Source organism: Cyprinodon tularosa, unplaced genomic scaffold, assembly GCF_016077235.1.
Source record: "Cyprinodon tularosa strain WSP-4 unplaced genomic scaffold, ASM1607723v1 ctg558, whole genome shotgun sequence".
Lineage (NCBI taxonomy): Eukaryota > Metazoa > Chordata > Actinopteri > Cyprinodontiformes > Cyprinodontidae > Cyprinodon > Cyprinodon tularosa.
The window spans coordinates 244,130-268,526 of NW_024039294.1; the positions used below are offsets into that span (position 1 = coordinate 244,130).

The following is a 24,397-nucleotide window of genomic DNA, read 5'->3' on the forward strand; positions in this document are numbered from 1 at the left end:
GGATGCTGATTGGTATAGTAAGACAATGGCTGTATCCAAGCATATTAACCAGAAATTCAAGTAGGTTTGTCAGTTAACTTAATATAGGAACAATTTAATAAAAGTTAATATAGCAACTTTCACAAGTCAACAGCTATAGAGTACTGTAAAATAAGAAGCCGTGTTCGGCTGCGGCAGCCCTCTGAACACCTCAGCCTGCCAAAAATACCTTTACCTGTCGTCATGAGGGTTCTGGCATTTTGATGGGTCAGAAAAATGGCCCTAACCTAAATCTCTATGGGCTGTTTTTTATAAAGAGAGACGACAGAAACCAGAGCTATAAATGCTGAAAACCTGAGCTGAACAACTCAGCAGAGACATAAGCTGAGCGTCTACATAAAACACTGAATCGAGGCATTTATTTAAAAAAATCCTGGCTAAGAACTAAACCTTGTGAATAGAGGAGGCCGACTTTACTTTATTAGTTACTTTGGTCTGATTTGATGTTGTAACTTTTTTTTAAAGTTAATTTGTTTTTTTTTTTATTAGTTTTAAGACAATAATTCAAACTAAAATGAATAAATGTTTCCAGTTTATTATTCTGTGTGTAATACATCTGTATGATATATAAGAGCTGTCCATCCAGGCCAGTGATTTAACCCTTTTAACAAACCATGGTGAAAGGATCTGGCTGACTCCACCTCGTTTCCATCCCACAGATCAACTGTGTGACGTTCCCGTCCCCCGTCTTTATGGCCGAGCAGCAACTGCTGAAACCAGACGAATGGAGTTACTGTGATTACTTCTGGGTAAGTTTACTTCATGACTCAATAAACCATCCTGGTACTTCAGTTTTTATTTCTTTTATAATATAAAAAAGTTGTTTTTGCAAATATTCCGAAATTTGGAGTTGGGATTCCTGATTCAGAACATTTATAGCTCTCACTAACATGCTATAAACTTTTGGACCAAATCTTGACTTAGTGCGACCAATTCCAATCTTCTAAGTGCTTAAAGATGATCATGGTTGTCTTCTTCTTCATGCTTCAAGCTCTTAAATAAATTGACCAGAGGTTCTCAGTAGGGTGAATCCTTAGGGTGTATCAAGATCATAAGTCCTAATACCAAAAAAATGTTTTCTAATCTTCCTTAGCGCTTTGTCAAAGTTGCTTCAACATTCTTGAACATCCACAGACAATTGCTGAAAATATACATGGGATTTTAGTGAAAGTTGCTCCTGAAAAAAAAAGACATTCTGAGGTGCTACCACATCGAGCTGATAACTCTCTTTGGTGTGGAAGTAGTCAGTGTGGGAAGAAGACAACAAGTTGTCTGTGTACTGTATCGGGTAAAGGGTTAAAAATGTAGTCAGAGGAAGTTTGGAGACTGTTCAAGGGAAACAATATTTTTATGATGTGCCCAAGAAATCTGTAGTTCAATGAGGCTGTTAGGGAGCCAAGGAAAATATAGACTGAAAGTTATAGTGGAGGATGTTCTTTTTCTGGGTGGATCATCAAAATAAGTGGTTCCTCCTAATTGTCAATCATTCTGGTGATATGTTTACGTATGTGCTCGTCCCCATTCTCACTTACAGACAGTGAGTCTGACAGAGTGGAAAAATTGCAGATCTTCTTTTGGACAGTTAAGCTTGTATTAGCGATGCAAACTGCAACTTTTAAACAGAGCATGCACAAGGCCATTTCTTCTCATACACGCTCTGTCATGTGTTTAATAGGCGTGCAAAAGCTCAGGGTTGTGCAGGTGTATTTTCTTTTTAGAGTGAAGGTCAGGTCTTTTCAAAAATTCACGAGCATCCTCCACTATACCTTTAAATAAGATTACAGGAAAACTGAATTGAGTTGTATCCCTTTGGATAATCAGACTCAGTCATAGTAAATTCTATGACTTGGAAATATTGTCTGCCTTTTGGAAAGCTCACACTGAAAGTACAGATCTACATCTTTATATATAGCCTAATTGTTGCGGGAAAGAAAGTTTCAGAAATCAAACTTAGAATCAGCTTATCAAAAACGTTAAAAAATGATCAAACCAGAAATTATCTTTAATCTTTTGTCAATGCATCCATTTTAAATACACCCCATACCTACTTCACAGTTTTAAGCTAATTTATCTATTATTTCATAACTAACTTTAACCTAAGTGCAGGAACTCAGGTTTCAACTTTGAAAACCCTACATACGCCTACTCCTCTTAAGCCAGGCCAACAATTTCCTCTAACGACCCCCCTTTCAGAGACATAGACCGGTATTGGGTATCGCAGGCTAACGAAGAACCCAAACGACTGCCAATCCCAAAGGGGTGGACCAGTTCGTCCGGTTCAATTTGTATGTTTCCTAAGACAAAAAAAGGTTTTGTTTTTGGTCCACTCTATAAAGCCTAAAACTCAACGCTATTTCTGACATTTTGAATTAAAAAGCTTCCTGGATGGGAAGCGAAACGTCTTCAAACTTGGAAACGAGGTCCATTGGATTGTTTTTTTTACTTTTTTGGAATCACTATGATCTGGATGACTGAGAATCTTCGCCAGGAACAAACTTTATCAAAAGCCAACTTTTCCATGCGATTTGATTTTTATTCTAACAAGATGTTTATATTGAAAAACATCCCGAAAGCCTCTTTGCCATCACCTTAACCTGTTTCTCCCTTCACATATTACTCAGCAGAACATTGTTTCCATTCAGATGAAACATGTCATTAAAATTTACCATTTTAAATCATCTTATTATCATCTAATCATCTTATTCTGTTCTGAGTTGCAAACAGAATAAGAATGCATAAAAGTCTGGCATTTAATTTATTTGTTTTCTCTTTTATTTTGAAGGGAATATAATTTAATAGTTAAACTGGAAGTCTGTGAGGGAAATAAGTTTGGATGAAGGTAAAATTAAAGACTATCTCTGCTGACACAGTCCTTCCTCTGGCTAAATCACCAAGGAAACTTCCTCACAAGTCAGCGAGAACAGAAATAACACCGGATCCTTTTCATCTTTCAACACAAGTCCATGTTTTCCACACTCTGCAGACAGAGACTAGGCGCTGGGCTTTACTGTCAAACAGAACACAGGACAGTGGGACGACACAGGACCAAATAATTGGCTGGAACACAGTGAGCCAGCAAGCCTCTGCTGCTCTGTTTGGATATCTCCCACCCCTGCAGTGTAATCTCTACCAGGTGCACTCTATGCTGTAACACGCCATTGTGCTGTCTAGAGGGGGGTTAGTATTGCATATTTTGGAAAACATGCAGCAAAAACAAAAAAAATGTGTTTAAAAAAAAAGAAAAAGAAAAACATTTAAAAAATCATGGTTTCAGAGAATTTAATCAGATTGGACTGAGAAACAGCAAAATGTATTATCCTAATTTTTGAAAACACTTTCAAAACGAATCTCTAGAATAATGCCAGAGAAAAGTGTTTTAAATGTCCACATGTGACATTTCAAATGTCTGATTCTGAGCAAGCTGTAGATGTGATGATTTCCATCTGTCATCCTTCTTTATCTGGCATATATAATCACTGAGTGTAGAAAAGTGCTTCGTTCTTCCAAAAGCTACCTTTAACTGTTATGATAAAATCAAACATGTCTCAGCATCATCTCGTCTCCATGGATCTTTCTTCACAGCTTCCCTTTCACCCTCTCTAACCTGGTTTCACTTGCGTTTTTTTTTTGGACCTTTTTGCTCGTTTTCTTTTTTCCTTTCAGATATTTACCCATTCTATGCATTATATTCTAGATCATATGGAGTAGAATGGATAAATGTCGAGTCTGACAGTTTTTTTAACCCTTAACATTTTGACCCCAAAAGAGCTGCTGCTGTAATTGCAGTAAAATATCTGTTTTAAGGGTATTGAATAACATGAGATATACACTCTTATTGGGCTAAAGAAGTTCCCATTTGCAGAAAAATAGGAAAATATGTACAAATTTCCTTACTACTCCTACTTATGCTCTCCCTTTTGTTTATAACATAAAATCTCTTTAAAATAAGATCTTTCTTTCATGATTTTATATGGAAAAGTCATAGGAAGACATTCGCCAAAGACTGCATTTCAATGTAGTTCTGACCCTGTTGGTTTCTGTCCTCAATGCATTTCTTTCTGTGTTTGTCTTTCAGGCTGACAGGAAGGATCCCCAGGGCAACGGTTGCATCACTGGATTTGAGGTTCTGTTGCAGAAACAGCTGAAGGGTAAACAGATGCAGAAAGAGATGGCCGAGTTCATACGAGAAAGGTATCTGCTTTTTAATCTTCCCTCCTTCTCCCGCACTATTTTTATCACGTTACCATGAAAACCCCGCAGCTGTCATTATAGCAAACCATTTCCTCCTGTTTTGTTTGTTTCTGCTCATTTATGCACGTCGCTATATTGCACAACAGAGGAAACGCAGATGGAAACCAAGTTGCATAAAAGCTGTGTTGTAATCAACTTCTCTACATCCCTCGCAGAATAAAGATAGAGGAAGAGTATGCCAAGAATCTCTCGAGGCTCTCGCAGATCCCTCTCGCAAACCAGGAAGAAGGGTGAGTGACAGTAAACAAAAGACCACCCCCTAACACCACCACCCACCTATCTGGCTCAGAGGAGCCTGTCACACACATGGCTGCAGAAATGAATATTCTTTTTAAGAAATGCATGTCAGTGCTGTAGAAGCAGTGTGACTGTCTGCTTAGCATTGTTGTCACTTTGAGCATGGAAAAACCCTGAACTTGTATATTCTATATTCGTCACTTCATTTAAACAGACATAGGATTGTTGTACTGAAGTGTTTTCAAATTACAAAAACAATATTATCCCTGCACAGAGCATGGAGCAGAGCTGAAGATATATGGTGGAGCGCAGAGCGGCTTTCAATTTGAAGGCCGGAGCGAGGATTAACGTCAATTAAAAATGTTGGATTATAAAATTTGTAAAATAACCTTTATTTGATTTAAGTATGATAAAAAATGGGATTAAATATCATTTAAAAACATACACTAACTATACTTAACAATACAGAGTGGGTTTCCATAAGAGCCTGTTTTTCAAAATGGATTGCATACATGCATTATATGCTTATTATCTCATTTGCAATGGGATGCAAAGTTACCTTTTTTTATATGTAAAAAAGATCACTTAATTATTAATTTATTAAAAGATAAATTGATATTTAAATAGGAAACACGGGGCATTATGAGTGGAGGTGTTACATTCACAGCTGGGAATAATTTAACAGCCAGTTAAATAAGACAATACACATGTATCGGTCACATCATTAAATCAAACGCAGTGTGACCCAGGCCCCTGGCATAATTACATGAAGGAAAAATGTCAGAAAAGCCTTTCTGAAAATTTTAGCAAGCGTGTAGCGATTTAGTCAGAGCAGCAGGGGAATTAAGGTGAGCACGGAGTGGATTTTGCATGGAGCTTCCCGGCGCAAGTGGCAAAACGAATGAGCGAACATCCTCCTGAGCGGGGAGCGGGAATTGCGGGGCGCTCTACTCCGTTCACATGCTCTGTCTCTGCATAAAGAAACAGATGATAAGTTCAGGTCTAGATATTCACAATCATCCAAAATCTCCTGTTCAATTTGTTTAAATATGTATACATATTCAATTAGCTTTGGTGGTTTTCTAAAGAGATGCCTTAAAAAGATAGAACACCTATTTAGACATAAGCAAACCATTAGAAGGCTCAGGTTATTGACTTGTTTTAAATTCTTTCTTATTGCCATTAGAATAAAAATGTCCAGAAATGTCCAATAATATCGACTGGCTGATATTATCGGCCGATATTAGCATTATTATGTAATATCTGTCCACATCCTTATCGGGTTTTCCCCCGATGTTTAAAAGCCGATAATATAATGCCTAGATTTTGCTAAATATGTTGAAGCGAGCGCTCTTGTCAACATGCGACGCTCCCTGATGATGTCATTAAACCGCGCCAGTCGGCAAGCTGTGTAGCAGCAGCGAAGCTAAACTGTTTTTAATGAAAAATGTCTGTTGTGTGGAACTTTTTTAAAGTTTCAAACGATGAGTTGAAGTTTGCGATTTGCAACGAATGTGAGGTCCTCGTCATGCGTCCCTTCAACAACGATCCTACACTGGACTTCATTTGTGTTTACATTCAATTCTGTGTAATACAGCTGTACTGGTGAGGTACACTTTTTTCCCATTTGTGAAGAAAAGAGATTTATCTTTTGTTTGAATATTCATTGTCAGGTTAATCTCAGGAAGAGCATATTCCAAAATGTTGTTTGAGACAGTGTTGAAAATAAATATCAAATTTTGCATTTTCCTGAAGTTGAAATGCTATTTTTATCCACTACAATGGTAATTATTTGTGGGATATACAGTGGGTGGTGGCGCATCACAGTAAATGTAGGTTATGCTGAAATTTTTTTGACTTGCATGATGTGAAATTAGTTTATATCGGTGTCGGCTTATATCGGAATCAAAAATTCAGCATTTGGAATATCGGCATATCGAATATCGGCCTAAAAGGAAATATTGAGCATCGCTAAAAATGTCTGATTTTTTTAGCTCAATATTAACTATGTAATTTTCAGTGCCTGATATAAGCATGGCCCGGTTAGTAATACCAAGGTATATTAGGATATAAGTTATAATTATATATTTTACCATTTAAAGTTTTAGTGAGAAGCCTGTTATGATCCTTGGGTGATCAGTCTTTGGTTTTTATTGTCTTTCTTTGTTCATCACTTTGTATTGCTCAAGTTCTCTAATTGTTGCTTTATTAGTTTATTCTAGGGCTGAAACAAATAATCGGATTAATTGTGATTAATTGATTATTGAAATAATAGTCATCTAGTTTAATAATTGACTAATTATTAGCTGGAGTTCAGAGAATGTAAAACATGCCTTTAGCTGAAAGGGCAACCTAATTAACTGCAACGCCAACTGTACACAGCTGAAAGCTAAAAAGCAGTTTAGGTAGCAGGTCTGTCAAGGCGTCCTGTTGTGAGTCTGGTTCCAGACGCCCTCTTGGTGACGCTACTGAGCACTACGCCGTTCCTGTAAACTATCAGCTGCTTTGATTTGTTCAGCCCTGCAACCAGTAACAGATATTACAGCAGAGCAGACGAGAGAAGGGCCAAGGAATGTGTTGGGAGGTGGAAGAAGATATGTTGCTGTGGCGATGGGAGTAAGGATCCTGCAGAGTGGAAGAAAGTCTTCAGCTGCTCCTCTTCTCTGCTGTCTCACAGCAGGGTTGGGGGGGTTCATGCTGACAGCGACTCTTTGTCTGGTCTTCTAAAGGTGCACAGAACATGGAAAAGTAACAGGAAAACAACTCATAGAAGATGAGATGCTGTGGACCATGACACGGTTATTTAGCTCCTCTTATTAAGAAATTCCAGAAGGAAGCGATGAACCTGCGTAGCAACGTTCTGCAACGGTCACTGAAGTACAACTTTATTCTCTGTGTTTGTGTATCAACTTGTGTGACAGCCATTTATGAACTTTTAACTCTAGACACATCTTTTCTGTCCGATATTGAATCAAAGTTTTAGAAATCAGATTGCCACTGGTCACTATTTCAGTGGTAAATCTTGAGATAGATCTTCCATTTGGCCCAATGCATTGATGATGTAAGAACAGCCCGCTGTGGTGTAATATGTGACTGATTGACACTTTCCTGAAGTCCGAATAAAACTCTTTCGACATGTTTATTTCTTAAAACCACAGGTACGGTACTGCAGCTCCACTTTTATAGCCACGTTCCCAGCTCCATTAACACTGTGGCGTTTTTAGTAAACTGCACAAAAACAAATCCTTTCCTATTTTAACTATTTGTAAAGTTGAAGTTATACAGTAAGGGCTCTTGGGCAGTTGGAGGGATTAAATGTATTTTGGAGGATTTTCTCGAATTCTTTTTAAAACCTGCCATCTCCACAAAAAAAAAAAAAGAAAAGCGGGTGCAAGAGCATGCACAAGCTAATTTCTCCTCTTTAAAAAGTTGCTGTTCTCATAGCTCATACAAGCTTACAGTGCCCGAATGTCCGCCCTAACCCCTAAATCCATCAATTCCTATTTAGAGCGGGGACTATATAGTGAACTTTATAGTGAACTCAGTCAACTTACCGTTCGGACAGATGATGACTTCCATCTTAGTTATTAGTCGCTGCTGTCGGGTAGTGGCAGCCTATGGCGACAGTGGGTTGCAGTGACATCAAATCCCATAATGCTTTGCGAGGAGATCTCTCCACGCAAAGTATTCTGAGATATATCTGCCTCTTCTGAGGCCTTTCTTTTCTTCTCATACACTTTGTAGACACTTTTTCTCTTATAACCCTCAGCCATTTTCAAAAAACTCAGGTGAGAAAGGTGAGGTTCAAAAATTGGCTGAAACTGTACCTCACCAAAGATATAAGCCTGAAAGTGCGCTTGCACAGAAAAAGATAGCTAACGGGATGAGCAGGTAGGATGGCCTTACGTAAACCTATCACCAGAATGATTCACAATTAGGAGGAACACTTACCGAGATGATCCACCCGGAAACAAAAGATAGTCCTGTATACCTTTAAAGTCGTAGAGAAAACATATTTAAATGTAAAACCATTCTGGCTTAAACATGTATATAAATGTTCTCTTTATCATACGGTATTGTCCCAAAATTTAGAAAATTTCTATTTAAAAAAAAAATCCTGTCTTAAAATCCAGGTTTTTTTTTTCGTCATCTTATGCGGGCCAGTTAGTTTTACGTCAGCCTGAACACCTAAATTCTGTCAATCATACATAAACGGTCATCTGTCAATCAAATTTTTTAGGTTGTAGCATCTTGATTCATATGTTGCAGCCAATAAACGCAGCGTTTGAAATAAGAAATAATAATCATTTATTCTTTATGACTTTCTCATTGAGTTCCTTCCCAGTGTTCACGGGGATGGACGTCTGTATCTTCAGCAGGCGTAGAGCTAACAGAACTGGCAGCGTTGCGAGGCAAGGGCTCAAACATGGACGGCTGTAAGCCTTCAACACCAAACCAAGCTTCTGCCACCCTGGCGTCCTCTTCCACAACATCTTCATCCCCACTTGCCTCCTCTAAATACAAAATGGATGACGGACGAGACTCATCCATGACCTCCGACACAAAACTCTCCTCCTCTTGCATGTTTCCTCTGTCCATAGCTTTCCTATACAGTGTTGTTTCTTAGTCACCAATTTAGTGCTACTTGGTCCCAATGGAATTTCCCATTGGGAACCTACTAGCACTAAGTTGCTAACTGGTTAGCAAAATGCTTCTGAGAAACCGCCCGCAACCGAAATTGCTTGCGTACCTTCCGCCACAACAATCCTGCACCTTCATAAACAACCAATCAAATTAATTTTATTCAGTCGTGTAAAGTTGTGCACCACTCGGGAGAATTCCGAACTGCAATGGTTGGAACAGCCATTCTTCTACGAATATAAGATTAAACTAGCAGTGAGGTGATTGTGGTATAAAAGTCTGACGATGGACTATTCTGCTTATTTCCCTCTTTTCTCTATTGATTCCGGATATCAAACAACCCAATGTGCACCACAGAAATAAATCTGTCAACATAATTAAGTAAATATTCTGGCAGTCATCTCCACTGACATTTTTTCAGCAGGGTTGTACCTCTTCCCCTCACACGTCTGCATTTTTGTAAAGCAGTTTCCCTTCTGCGGATGCAGAGCATCGGGTCTAACTCGGGTGACTGAGAGCAGCATGGGCGTTTGGTGCCTGTCTCTAGGCAACCGTATCAGCATATTTTGCTGACTCTTAGCATTTTGCGTTTTACTTAGGCTTGCAATGTTTTTTTAATGGACATATGTGCAGGACATTTACGAAAACACAAAACAATTTGGTCTAATATGCAGGATAAAACAGCCAAATGAAGGACGGGTGGGAACCCTAGTAGTAGCTGGAAATGAGGGCGTAATTTAGCAAGGTTTAATAAGGCTTTATTTTCCCAGTAGGGTTCTTCCGACATACATGTAAGCTAACTCCTCTTGGTATTGACATCATGACAAAGAGTGGGTTGGAACAGTCCTTAACAGAATCTGGATTATGCCAGCCAGCTCGGTCTGCCCACACCCACAAAAGTGCAGCACAGTACTTTCATTATGCTTTGCCTCAGCATGGCTCTGTTGTTAGACAGGACAATCAGTGTTTTGTTGCTCGGTTCCTACCATCCAACCCGAACCAGCCGTCTGTTAGTTCCTGAATTTACCATTTGTTTGGTTGAGATGTGGCTATGTGGCATGTGATGTTTTTTTTCTTAAGCCTCAAATTCTTCTCTGCATCAAATCTGTTGAATAAAAGGAGTCGACGGCAAGAGATCATTGTTTTCTCTAAAATCCAGTATGTTTTTCGAAAGGATTGCTTGACAGGGTGAAATGTAAGACTGAGGACATTTGACAGATCCAGTTTACAGACTCTGATTAATATTTCAAGTGGCACTAAGCTTTGACAGCTCAGAATCAAAAGAGGTGAAGTTTTTGTGAGTTGGACTGGACTTTTAACCAAAGCTGTCTTTTTGCTCATTTTCCATGTGTCTTGTAAAAGAATATACCCTCTACGTGTAAACATATCCGTTTTTTGCATGTTGTTGAAAATAGAGTTTCTTGTAGTTTTAGTAACAACATCTCCAATGATCAGGTACCATAATTGAAAATCTATCAGATATCTGAGCTTTGGACTAACCAGAGCCAATCACACTGAAAAAAAAACATTCAATTCCTCTCAACAAGCATAAATGATACCATCTTTTATCGAATATTCCCCATACTTTCATAATATCCTTTTTATCATATATTGCAACAAAAAAATGGATAAGAGTGTAATGCACCGGAATCGGACCCAAGATTCAACCACGACAGGGCAGTGACGCTTTATAAGCTTTATTGAAAAGATAAGGGGAAGCGCTAACGTGCAGGGCATGCTGCTTGCGGTCGTCCTGGAACCCCTGGAGGCAGAGACACAGGTTAGTGACCAGCAGAGGCAGGTATAATGATTGCTGAGGAGCTCGGTAACTAACCAGACTGAGGAGAACCAGGGCACGAGTGCGGGTTTGAGACGGAGAAGCGAGTACAGGGCTGAGGTCCACTCGCAGGCAGAGTTAAAGGAATAGTACACCCAAAACATGATTAGCCTTCATTTTCTACTCACCCGCATGCTGAACAACACTCTGGAGTAATTTTTTGATATCTCAAATGCATCTGGAGATCTGGGAGGCTTCTTGCTGTCTGCTGACATTCAAATAATGGAGGTCTATGGTGCCCGAGACAGAAAGGTCCATAAAAGTCCACAAAAAACGTGTCAATATTCCTCCATACTGCTCGTCCAATGTATTCCAAGTGTCCTGAGTGGGTAGCATCCAGAATTTACTCGAAACGAAGTCATTTAGAATGTTTTTAGAGCATAAACAGTAGTGTATAGGATTTCCTGAAAGCGCGCACCTGCGCGATCACGACGCTACGGAAGCCGGCAGACCAAACCAGATGAAAGTGCGCATTCAGCGTCTGCTCTTCCAATAATGCAAGTGTAGAAGAAGAAATGTGCCGTTTACCTGTGCAAAGAAAGAAACAACGAAAGAAAAATGTCTGAGGACTTCAGTGTTGAGGAAGAACATGAGTTCTTTGCCGAGCTGAATGGAACTGAGCAGGTGTGCAGAGTGGACAGTTAGACCAGTACCAGTGCCGCGATCATTTCAAAAACAATATAGAAAAAATACAAAAAAAACAAACTTAGAATCAAACAAACTGTAAATAAGGAGGCTTTAGTTTGGTTTTACTCACTGATCTACATCCGACATTTTTAAAGCATCATTGTTGTCTTTTGACATCAAGCAAGCAAGGTTGTTGTTGGTTTTTTTCACCATTAGCTAAGCTGTAGTCTCTAAAGCTGGAGTCGGCAAACTTTAAAATCTGATTAAAAAAAAGTTCTTCTAAAAGAGTAAATCTCCCTGTGAACATTACAAAACATTATGAAGATTGTTTTGAATAAAAGATCCAGCTTTCAGATATTTTTCTTTTTATAAAAACAAAAACAAAATTATGTTTATGGAAAAACATGTCAGAAAGAACATATTGTGCAATTTACAGATAAAAAGAAAAAATAAACTTCCTTGCATTAGTTTCATCCTGTTTTTATTGAAGATATCCATAAAAACACAAAGAAAAGCTGCTCCATGTTTTATTTGTAAATACTTTGATGTGTAAAACGTTGCTCGTTATCATCTCAAAGCTTTTAGCCCACCAAGGGGGGTTAATTGAAAGTCCATTTTTCCATTTCAAACCCCCGTTCCGCACTCTATTTGGTATTTTTCAATTTTTTTTTCTTAGACAAAGTATTTCAGGTTTGATCCTATCAGCTATAAGTTATTTATTAGAAAGTGTTCTTTGTTCACCAAAAAGGTTCATTCGGATGTTTTCTTTGTTCCTCTCTGGTGGCCTACAAGGATCCTGGTTTAAAGTAAACCATATCATCTTTCATTTTAAGCATACTGTTTATGCAACCATGCGTTCGTCTGACTGTAAATGTTCTGCTGTGTAAACATGGATCCAGCAGCGGAGGGATTCATGGAGCAATGCTTCCTATCTAGACATCTTCTGAGGATTTATCTGATAAAACATAGTTATAGGGGAAAAGAGGGAAATCTGTTAAAAATGATTTATAATGAAGTTGTTAAACAAATATTTGGACAATATTATTTTAAATAATTGTTCAGGTAAAACCCTTCCAGTTGCTAACCTCTGACCCTTATCCTCTTATCTGTTCCCGTTATGTGTTAGTTGTTAGTTTTTACATGTCTTCTCTGCCTGCTCATCCTCTGTCTGATTCGCTAAGCAAATAGGTCCATGAGTTTATTTAGCAGGAACACCATCAGGACAGAGAAACATGCTGCACAGGAGGAGGAAACTCTAAATTAGACAGACATGAGAAACGCCGGTTAGCTCCTGTAGCTGTACAGCTCATTTTGATTATATGCTGTTTGTATTGCGTTTTGCTCAGAAACTTTAATTCTAAAATTTAAGATTGAAGACTGAAAGACTCCACAGTGTACCTGAACTCTGTCTTATTTTAATTGATTGCTTGTTGGTTTGTTATTAGGCTCTTATTTGCTGTATGTGAGTTAGCATGTCCTGGCCTGGTTAAAACACAGGTTCATTTTTCTACTAAGTAAGTAGGTAAAGATTTATTTCAAAAGCACATTTCAGCAGCATGCCGATTCAAAGGGCTTTGCATTATAGGTACATCAGAACAAATGTGCAGTACAATCATTAAAAGCATAAATTAATGATTGAAACTAGGGCTGTAACTAACGATCATTTTGCTAATTGATTAATCTTTTGATTATTTGATTAATCAATTTGTAATAATAACAATATTTAAGCCAGGCGAAACTAAAACTTTTGGATTGAGTTCTATTAAGCATGTTGATGGACAAAAAAGTTTTTCATCTTCAATGCATTGCATCAGCTCTAATAAAACATTAGAATTATCCCACAAAATCATAAAAACTATCAACCAGATCACATTCACAGCAAGGTTGTCAATGTCTTATTCAGTTCAGTTCATTATATTTCTATAGCGCCAATTCACAACACGTCATCTCAAGGCACTTTACAGTTCAGATCATACAGTCAAATAGATTCAAAGTTTCCTATATAAGGAAAACCAGTTGATTGGATCGACTCAATGACTCAAATAAAATCATTCACACTAAGCATGCTTGTAGTGACAATGGAGAGGAAAAACTCCATTTTAACAGGAAGAAACCTCCAGCAGAACCAGTCTTAGTGTGAGCGGCCGTCTACCGTGTCCAATGGGGGTTCAAGGAGACAGAATCAGGCAACTGATAGCCAGGCAGACGAGCTCCAAGTCTGCCTTTCTCTACAATGTCAGAGAATGAAAAGAGCACATCCAGCCAGTCACAGTCAGAGAAAAAGGACTACACAGGCCAATCCCCAACATCTATAAACAAATGTGTTGATGGCAGCAGCACAGCTGATATTTCTCTCCAGGATGGTGTCACAGCCAAACAGGAACAGACCAGATGAAGCTACTATGAGAAAAAGCAGAGAGAGCATAATGTTAGAGATTAAACTAACAGATTCTGCAGAGTGGGAGAATAAAAGATAGAAGGAAGCAGAATGATGAAATAGTTATAAGATATTTTGTTCAGAGGACCTTTTAAAAGAACTTTAGAGTTTAGTCGATCTGTTCATAGCAGCTTGGAGCTGAAAGTTGTGAAATGATCTTATTAGGGTTTTATCAGCTCTGGATGTTGGAGGTGCTCCGTTGGTGCCAGGCTTCCCTAGTCAGAGTCAGGAATGTGTTGGATGTCAGAGTGAGGGAATGTCTTCCATTCCGAACAAGGCTTTGAAGTGAACCTCTCAGCCATAAAGATCATCGGTCCCAGAGCCCCGTGTCGTGGACTATCCACCCACTGGCTGATGTTTTTACAGTCCTCAGTTTAATGAAAAACCAAAGGGTCATCCAGCAGCTCCCTCTTCTTTTTTATTTTTCCTCAGACAAATCTAATGTCTAGATTATTAAGGAGGAAAAACAATGAGTGTCTTCCGGCTGTGTGGAGCTCATAACTGTGAGGAGAGTTAGATATCTGATGTCCCATATGTCCTAATGGTCTGTTGAACTGGATGTGGACCTCAATTTAGCTGCCTTGATTTATCAGCTGCTTTTGTGTTTGAGTGAACTTTTGCACTGGTGGCTCCTGGGCCCCATCTGTGCATGGATGACAGTGTGTGTTTGTCTCAGATGCTCTCCTCCTTGTCTCTCCATGCCTGTGAATATTGTTATGACAGAACTTCTTGTGCATCTCGTCAATAAATCATAAGGCTTTGTTTACTCTTTGAGGAAGGTTTTAAAAACTTGTATTTTCCTCCCTGTGTCCTTCTTGTCTTTTCGCAGAACTTTAGGAGAGGCCTGGGCCCAGCTCAAGAAGAGCCTGGCAGACGAAGCTGAGGTTCATCTAAAGTTCTCTTCAAAGGTAAAATTACCTTACTTCCATTATTTAGGTTTAATGCTAAAAATGAGCTTCTCTATGTATTTAATGCAGTCGAGGAGTATCATAAGAGTTAATCTGTTGCCTGGCGTTTTATGTTTTGCCCCAAACCAAGTGGAAGTGGAGAAAATCAGACAGATATGCCCCATTAACACTATCCCTCTGAAACGATCCGAGCCGAGTTCGGACCGAGCTTGGATCAGTTAACCGTGCCGAGCTTGGTTCTTATGACCATTTACACATCACGCTAGCATGGTTCCCCGCCTCCTATGGGCAGTCGACGATACTACAGCTCTCAAGGGGGGAACTATGCAGACAAAAATAGTGTCACCCATAACATTCAGGAACTTACGTGCCTGGATAGCGTCCTCCGCACAAATTTCTATGAGAACCTCGGTCTCGTTCTCATCCCAGGTTGCTCATGTGCTCTTTGTTATCAGAGAACCGAGCCACAGCTAAACTGTGCCGAGCTCTACCGTTGAACTAGTACTAGATTTAGCGCGGTTTGGTTGTTCAGTTTGTTCCATTTAAACTCAGTCATCTCGGTTACCGTGCTTGGACCTTTCTTGCGGTTTCAAAAGGGTAGTGTAAATGGGGCTTTAGGTTCCCTGAAGATGCTTGAAGGCTTAAGGCCTGGTTATACTCGTGCAGCAGTATGTCGCAGTGAGCTTGACGCAGACATTTTTGATTTATGCCCAGTATTGAAGCGTGGTCTGCGCTATACGCTGTGGGTCTAGATATGGCCGAGGCGGAGAGGAAATGGGGGCGAGTTTGTCCGACAACGGAGGGACATGATGGCGAAAAATAGCGGGGATCCAGGTGGAAAAAGGGTCCCAGCATTCTTGCGCACCTCGCTCTTTTAGCTGGTCCAACGTCACAAGTTTTTTCTGCAATTTCAGTCATAAAAACACAACAAGCCAGCTTCCTGTCTGCGGTCAGCTACAATTTGGGAGAGGTGCAGCGGAGTGTCTGCGGAGGAGACAGGGATGTCTTTTTGTTTACTGCCACACCTACGCAGAGGACCTAGTTTTGAAGTATAAAACAGCCTTTAGTGTAGAAATTAAGAAAGATAGAAAACAAAACAACATGCAGTATATAATTACATTCACAAAACCTGTTTTTTCACTGGAATTCAATGTGATAGACCCACATAAAGTAATGCTACTTAAAAGGGGGAAAAAAAAAATAGGACAGTTTTTAACCTTTTAAATAAATCAATAATTTAAATATTGTGGGCCTTTGTCCGAGTCCCTACTTTTTAAAACTATATTTCATTTAGCCAGAGATCTCTACCAGCTTTGGAAATCTAGATGTAATGTTTTCTTCCATTTGTTCTTTAGAAATAGGTTCAGCGAGTTTAGGTGGATGGTGTCGTTGGACAGCAGTGTTTAAGTCTTACCATGGATTCTCAGTGGATCTAGATAGGAACTTGTCAGTTATGCAAAATTTGATGTGATTAACCAGCTTTTAAGAAAATACAGTAAAAATTTTACAATTTCTGAATATTTTAGTCCCTTAAATGACATGGAGTTCTCTAGGTGAACTGCAGGGGGCAGTGTGTTCTCAGTTTCCTGTTGACTGATATCCCTAATATTCCCTAGTCTTCCTTAATAATAGAAACTTTTAGTTTAGGTTTTTCAATGAGAAAAATGAAATGTAACGGATAGCTTCAGCATTTACTGAATTTTATTACAGTACCATGCAACTTTTATTACAATATACTGCGCTGTGCATAGACATAACTCTGGTATCCTGGTGCCGCAATTCTGAAGTTTGAAACAAACGGTTTCATAGAAAAACATAGAAGATAATGGCATAGGCTACAAAAAAATTAAAGCTAGCCTACATCTGTTTTGTGTTGCTCGTCTGCTGCAGCGCACTAAGAAATCACTTCACATATTTATCCATGGTTCACTGGATCAGAGTTTTCTCCAACACCGAGTTCACTTGTTTTTCAAAAGAATGTAAAAGGTCAAAGTTTTTGAAAACAACATGCTGGACACCAGTCTTTAAAATGCAAGATGCATTCCTACAATGGTACCCGCACCAAAGCGCTCTTGTACCTCCGCAATGACACTGGAGTGAGGTCATCACTTTCGATCCACTTATTAATTATATTTGCACATGTTTACATTCATAAAATGGCCAAAAATGAACACTATAAGCGGCTTCCACTTAGTAGTTATATTTATGTTTTGTTACTAAATGTGAGAAACCAAAGGAGATGAAAACAACACCTCCTGCGGTCAGCCAACCACACGCCCTCATTTAAAGACACACTTCTCCTGCAGAGCGTCACCATTTCTAACTCTATAGTGAGGTAGATCAATGTCCCCCTTTGTCTGTGACCATGGAAACACATTCATTGCTCACTGTGCAAACAAGTCTGGCTTGTCTTTTAGTTTAGTTTTTTTTTTCCCCCTCTTAACTTTATGAGTATGAAGATAAAGTTTGAGCATGTAAATCTAAAGATAAGTCGGATCATTTCAGAAAACATGATTGACAGTCAGTTAAAAAGCCGTTGAGGTTTAGAAACATATGTCCTCATTTATTTCTCCTGTTTGATCAGTTAGACATGAAGATGGAGAGAAGAGAGATGCAGGAGAAAATCTTGGGTGATGTTATGCTCCAGAGATGCACAGATGTGCGGCATTCTTCCAGATTCTCAGAAGAGACAGGAAGGATTTGACTGGAAATGATCTTTGAGTGATGAGTTGCAGTGTGACTACAGGAAGAAGCTGCACTTCTATTTCAGGGCTGACAGCTGGGGCAGAACGCCACCTTGCTTATTAGGATCATTAAACAAGCGCAGCGCTTGCTGCAAACATTAAAAACTGACATAATCTCGTCACATTCTGGAAGCTTTGCTGTTTACTTAAAATCTCTTTGCTCGGGAATCAAGAGAAGGAAGCATAGCTGCTTGGATAAGGCTGTAGTTTGGATTTATCATCCCCACAGGCTCAGTGTGAGAGGATGATGACTCTATGAGGAAAGCTAGTCAGGAGCAAGGAGCTAATTAAAGGACTGTATTCATATGCAAACAGAGGGTAAAGTCACACATTTTTATTTACAGCTCAGGCTAATAAATGTTGGCTTTTGAGAAAATAATCAATTATGATATGTCATAACTTATTCAGAGCTAATCCATATTTTTGTTCTTTTTGGAGAAAGCTGGAGCTAAGAAAGTGATACTAACAAGTAATAAACAATATCTAGTAACAGAATTGTGGGTCTGGTTCCTTGAAGTGTCAAAGTTGTTCTACTACATTACAAAAGGATAAATACGATGTTGAACTTGTAGCATAGCTAACTGCCGATTAATGGATAGACTGGGGCACTTCTAAAGAGACAAACCCAATAAGGGAAAAAGAGAAATTTAAATAAGGTTTAAACAAACATCAACATCAGAACTGAAAACAGAAAATTGTAAATAAGTGTAATCCAATAAAGCTGCATGCAGGCATATCTAATGACATTGCGTCTACAGTATATGTGGATTATGAGTTCATGCAGGTAAGTACAATCCTAAATCTGTTAAGAACACTTTTTAGGATTAAAGTAAGGGATTTTGTTCATAATAGCCACAGAATAACATTTCTATGTTCTGCTGACCGGAGGTGGATAATGCAAGTCCAGAAAGTAAAAGGCCTGTAAAGAGATTTTTGCTCATTTTATTTAACCAGGAAAAAACAATCCTATTGAGATTGAAAACCTCTTTTTCAAGGGAGTCCTGGCCAAGAGGCAGCAAAGTTAGATAATGAACAGAGATATATTAAATTAAATTACAGGTACATAACAAAATATCAAATAAAACGATTACAGATAATTGAGGCTGCTTCAATTTATTTCGATTTCAACTTAAAAGCATTTAAAACTAAAAACTAAGTCAACTTCCAGTTTCTTTGTAAAAACTTCCACGCACAAGGAGCTGCGTAGCTAAAGGCTTTCTTCCCTAGTTCTGTGCGGGCAAAAGGAACAGTGAGCAACAGCTGATCGTTGGATCTTAGGGCATAAGAAGCCATGCTTTTCTGTGTAAGTAAGGTACAAATGTAAGAGGTCAGTAATCCAAGAAGGACCTTGTAAATAAAAGTGTACCAATGACACTGAGGGAAGGCCATCCCACCTGACCCCTGGCTCACACCGACTCCGGTCTTACCGTTGCGGTGCGGTGGGTGCGGCGCCGCAGTCATTAAAAAAAAATCATTAAAAAGACGTAAACCTCTCTCACCGGCTGCTGAGCTGTCCGGCTGCGGTTACCGAGACACTCTGGCGCTGCAGAAAATTCCGCAAGAAAGCTATCCTTGCGGCGTGCCGGAGCCCTCCGCAACAAGCTCTCGCAAATATCTTTATTTGGGCCGTGTTATCGCGTGAAGTTACGTGAACTCAAGTGAACTTCTGTTCTCGCGAGTTAAATCTCCGGACCTGTTGCCGGAGCCGCAGAGCCGCACCGCACCGTAGTCAAAAGGGCGGTGTGAGAGGGGGTGTGCGGGAGTTGCGGTCTCCGTCGGCTCGGTAACCGCACCGGAGCCAGTGTGAGCAAGGGGTGAGAGTACAGGTCACAGTGATGTCATGGCTCTACAGTTTGTGATGAACCTTGATGAAGCATGGTAAACAGAGTCCAACATTTGAAGACATAAAGAAGTAGCAAGAGATCATTTCCAACCATCTGCATTTCCAGCTCCAAAATGCAGACCAATCACCCAAAGTGGTTATCACCTTGTTAAGTGAACAGGATGAAGGAAAACAAGGCAGGTTTTTTTTTTTTTACTTTCTGGACCAGTTGCTGGTGGACATCCCTGCTGTAGTTTATAATGTGCAAGGGTTTGCATTGGATGTCTATGTTTCTTTGTTCTACGTGTCTACATCTCAGGGTGTGAGGACAAGAAATGGAATCACAGGATCTCCAACCAGCAATGCTTTGTGTGCTACTTCATCACATGGTTATCTAAAATGAAAAACCTATGGGGTCAAAAGAATGATTTGCCAATTGAACAGAGTGGTGTGATAAGTTTCAACTGGATTTGGGAACTAGAGTACAACGTTGGTACATGACTTTCTGTCATGAATCAGAACAGAGGATTTAGTATTCGAGGCAAGACAGACAGTCGGATAATTTAAAAGCATTTATTAAAAAATTGGAACTGTAGTAGCGGCTATGGCATCTATCACGGGAAACTCTGTAAAAGGAAACACAGGTTAGCGATCACGATAATCTGATGGAGGATGATTATAAGTCAGTAACCTGGTTTAACAGTTCCGTCTGTGTCCTGAGAATGAGGTAAAATCCAGCCGGTGAGCTGCCAACAAGATGTGGCGGGCTCCGCCCAGAGTGCCCCAGACGCTGCAGCCCCGGAGAACAGAGAACAAGCAGGGATCTGAAGACAGGTCAGGCAAACCCGTCAGCCGGAAACAGACAGGCTCAGTGGATGAGAGGCAGAACAGGTCAGGTTCACAACTGGCTAGAGAGAACAAGATAATCAGACCCTGATAACCGAAAGCAAGCGCCTCAAATAGAGGCAGGAACAGGTGGATCAGATGAGCAGCGATTAGAAACCAGGCAGCATTAGACAGGTGAATGGAAGTGGTAATTAAGCCAGTTATCAGTAGCAAGAATGTGACACTTTCAGCTTTGACTGGTTCGTATGGCACAGTTTTAATGTTTTCCCTGTTTTCTCTTAGATTTTCCTAATGTCAGGAAAACAAACTAGGGAAATGTTCTTTTCTTCGCCTTCCTTCATGCTGCGTTCAATGTGTTGATCCCTGGTTTGTTTTCTGAACAGCTCCAGAGTGAGGTGGAGAAACCCTTCCTGACATTCAGGGAGAACTTCAAGAAGGACATGAAGCGATTCGACCACCATATCGCAGACCTGCGGAAGCAGCTTGTAGGTCGTTACGCAGCCGTGGAGAAGGTGAGATCATCAACTCCTGTAGCTCCTAATTCTTTAAGCAGCTGATAAAAAAAGACTTCCACCCTCCACAAGCTGCCTCCTTTTTTTAGTGTGATCAAGAGCTATTGGCTGCAGCCTGAAGGTAACCAGAAATCTGTCTCGCATCATCTGTCATCTTAGTAGAGCTCGTATGCCAGATAAATCCATCTGCTCCACAATTTTATCTTTAAATCAGGAAAAAAAATGAGCCACTTGCACAAAGTGAATACCGAGAGTTGTTCAAAGATGGCAGTATCACTGATGGATGAAAACAGGCTGATAAATGCCATTTTATCACTGTGTCCATGAACTTACAGCTGGCTGTTTAAAGGAAAAGAACATTCAAGAAACATTGGATTATTTAACTTTCTTTCTGTCAGTCTCAGACTCAAGCGTTTGTTTTTTATCTCGTTCAGGCAAGAAAAGCTCTGGCAGACAGACAGAAGGAGCTGGAGTTAAAGACACAGCAGCTAGAGAGCAAACTCAGCAACAAAACGGAGGAGGAGATCAAGAAGGCTCGGAGGAAATCCACACAAGCAGGTCAGAGGAAAAGGTCCATCTGTTGTTGAGGTTCCACGCAGGGATCTGTAGTTTTACTTTGGCCAGAGCGCCTCCTGTTTATTCATGCTGGGGGAAGATGCTGGTTTGGTCAGTGGGAGCTGGAGTTGAGGATTATATGCTTTACTTTTAAATATCGTTTTATGGTTTGCCTACCTGCAGCAGTTCATGCAGAGTTTGCTTAGAGCCTGTGGCTGTGCTCAAGTTCTATTCCTGCAGAGGGTCCTCGCTAAGGCTGCAAATAACGATTATTATGTAAATCGATTAATCTGTTGATTATTTTTTCGATTAATCGACTAATAATCGGCTAGCGAAAGGTTCTTTAAAGAAGATTTTATACAAAATTAAACCAAGTGTAACTAAAACCTTTGCACTTGGGCAGTTCTGGATAGGGAATATTGACAGAACTATTTTTTTTTATCCTGAATACAAAATGTTTATATATTTTTTTACTATCTAGTTATAATTACTGCCCTAAGTGAGTTGCTTTGTCAACTAAAGTCTTGTTGTAAAGTTTCTATACTCCAGTGAACAATTAATCGATTACCAAATTGTCAGTCTTATGTCGCAGAAAAGATTTGTCCTCATCATTGTTTCTGATTATAGAAAGTCCCAGTAACATCAATGCATTTCTGGGTTCCAGAAATTATTGGAATCTATTGCAAATTAAGTTTCTATAAGTTTGATAAAGCAGGCTATTATTTTACCTCCTTTAATTTGATTAAAAAGTATAAATCAGTTTGAATTGATGCAAGATGATGTGAAAAATATATAATACCTACAGCATACATAACTTAAAATGAATACTGTTATTTCAGTTCATATTCAGCATCTGTCAGACATTATGCCAACTAACTGATCCCATTTACGAACCAAAGGCAGCATAAATTTGATCAGCTGCCAAGGATTGACTAGTAATTTTACTGTAATATAGTCCTTTCTGCTCTTATCTGGTCTTTTTGTCCTTGTTTGAATGAATACAATACATTTGATATTGAGAAATGTGTCCCTTCTCAAATTCATCTTAAGTTTTTTTTCTCTTAAATCCTGCTTAATGTAAAATTTTAACAGAAACGGACCTAAAAGTCGGCATTAAAGCCAACATTTAATATTTAACAGGCAAATAAAATACATTCCCAATTAATCTGCGTTAATAATTAGCTTAAAGGAAATTACATCCAAACCCTCCTCTGTTTTGTAAGCCTCTCATTGGATCGGCTGCTTGATACTCCCTGTGAACCCAGCTGCTGGGTTGTTTTGGTGTCAAGCACTTTATTGGGGCTGTGGGGCACACTGGGGTTTTAAAGTTATTTACTTTTTTTAAAGCAGGATGAAAGCCAGACACATTTTCTGCTTCAACAGTTCGTTCACACCAGCCTGAGAGGTGTGGGTGCAAAAAAAGTCATTATCACCCCAAAGGATGCAGATAGAGGTGGAGTTAACTTCCCACATGATGCCCAAATACACATCTAATGGCCAAAAACACCCAACCCAGAGTAAATTCATTAGAAAAGTTGTTTTAATCCTCCAGACCAACATGAAAACCATCATTGGTTGTTTATTGGTTTCACTCATGTTAAGCATAACAATTCAAAAGTACTTTATTAAACCCAGAGGGAAATTTAATTGAAGTAAATAATACCAAAACCTAAGAAACTGGAGTGAGAGAGTCCGTCTTACTCTTGTTAAGTCGTATTTGACCAAAATTCTGTGCCTCAACGATTTGAAAATTTCAATACATAAAATTGTGAATATATTGCAAATAGAATTAATTGCAGAGCCCTTCTGGAGACTCTGCAAATTAACAGGCATCCTTTACAGAGAGGAGCAGTCACAGGCACTGACCTGATGGGAACAAGTGTATAAATGGATGTGGTTTGGACTGAGAATCGGCATAAACCACCTTTCATTCAAAACAAAACTCTCATACATACATTTTGATTGAGCTGAATCCAAACATAAAATTCCCCGACTGCCATGCTTACACGATGCATTTCCATTCTGAGTGCTTATGCTCATATAAACCTACCTAAAAACCCGTCAAACTGATTTTGGAACAGCTCAGTTAACTAAAGTCTTTGCTGACTTTTCTCTCATGAGAACATTGTGACATTTTTTTCTTGCTTTCATGGAAAGGTTCCCCCAAACACCTTTGTACATCTGTGCCTGTCACTATGAAGCACATTTAAGATGATTGGATACTTTTTTTTTGGAGAGAGTGATTATTTATTCTTTTGTATTCCCTCTGTTCTTAACAAAAATAGGGATATCACCAGGAGTCTGTATGCATATGCTGGAATAAAGTTAGCTGAATGTGTTATGCCATGACAAAAATAACAGGAAGGCCCTAGAGGCCTTAAAGTGCCCGGTAGCATTTTAGTTTTAAAAGGTGTGATACCTCAGGAATGTGCATGGTTAAGTATAAGCAGAGACAAACTCTCAGCCAGATGGTGACGTTATGAGTCAAGCAGACGGCCACATGCTGTCACATGGAAGAAGGAGAACTCCATCCCAGCCCACTCTCACTACCAGAACCAGGCCTCCTGCCTGCTCCTTATGCAACAAGGAAACAACAGAATCTAAGAAAACAGCAACAGTTGTTGATGTTTCTCCTGAGGCAGACTGGAGACTGGGAGCAAAACAACTAAAGAACGGCATGTTTGCTCACAATATATTCATTTGTTTTTAGATTTATCTGTTCTTAGGAGAACGGTATGTTTGAGTCCAGCAGCTTGAACATTACATTTAATGGGAAACATGGAAACAAGCTTTACTTTCTTCAATGTGACAGAAATAATGCAAAGTTGGGAAATAAACAATCTTCTAGTTATATTTCTCGGAGTTTATCATATTTCTGTTAAAAATTTTTCAGACCTAATATTTGTCAAATCTATATTATTAAGTCCCACAGTGTGAATAA

At 39.3% G+C, this 24,397-nt stretch overlaps 1 protein-coding gene across 2 annotated transcripts in view; it reads left to right on the forward strand.

Annotated features, from left to right (window-relative positions):
* gas7b (growth arrest-specific 7b) overlaps positions 1-24,397 on the forward strand; it is a 99,495-nt gene that overhangs the window by 69,788 nt on the left and 5,310 nt on the right. For both annotated transcript variants that reach the window (XM_038305412.1, XM_038305413.1), the window contains exons 6-11: positions 699-788; positions 4,115-4,230; positions 4,446-4,520; positions 14,899-14,977; positions 20,773-20,901; positions 21,336-21,459. In XM_038305412.1, the coding sequence (XP_038161340.1) occupies positions 699-788; positions 4,115-4,230; positions 4,446-4,520; positions 14,899-14,977; positions 20,773-20,901; positions 21,336-21,459 (613 nt within the window). The remainder of the gene's footprint in view (positions 1-698; positions 789-4,114; positions 4,231-4,445; positions 4,521-14,898; positions 14,978-20,772; positions 20,902-21,335; positions 21,460-24,397) is intronic.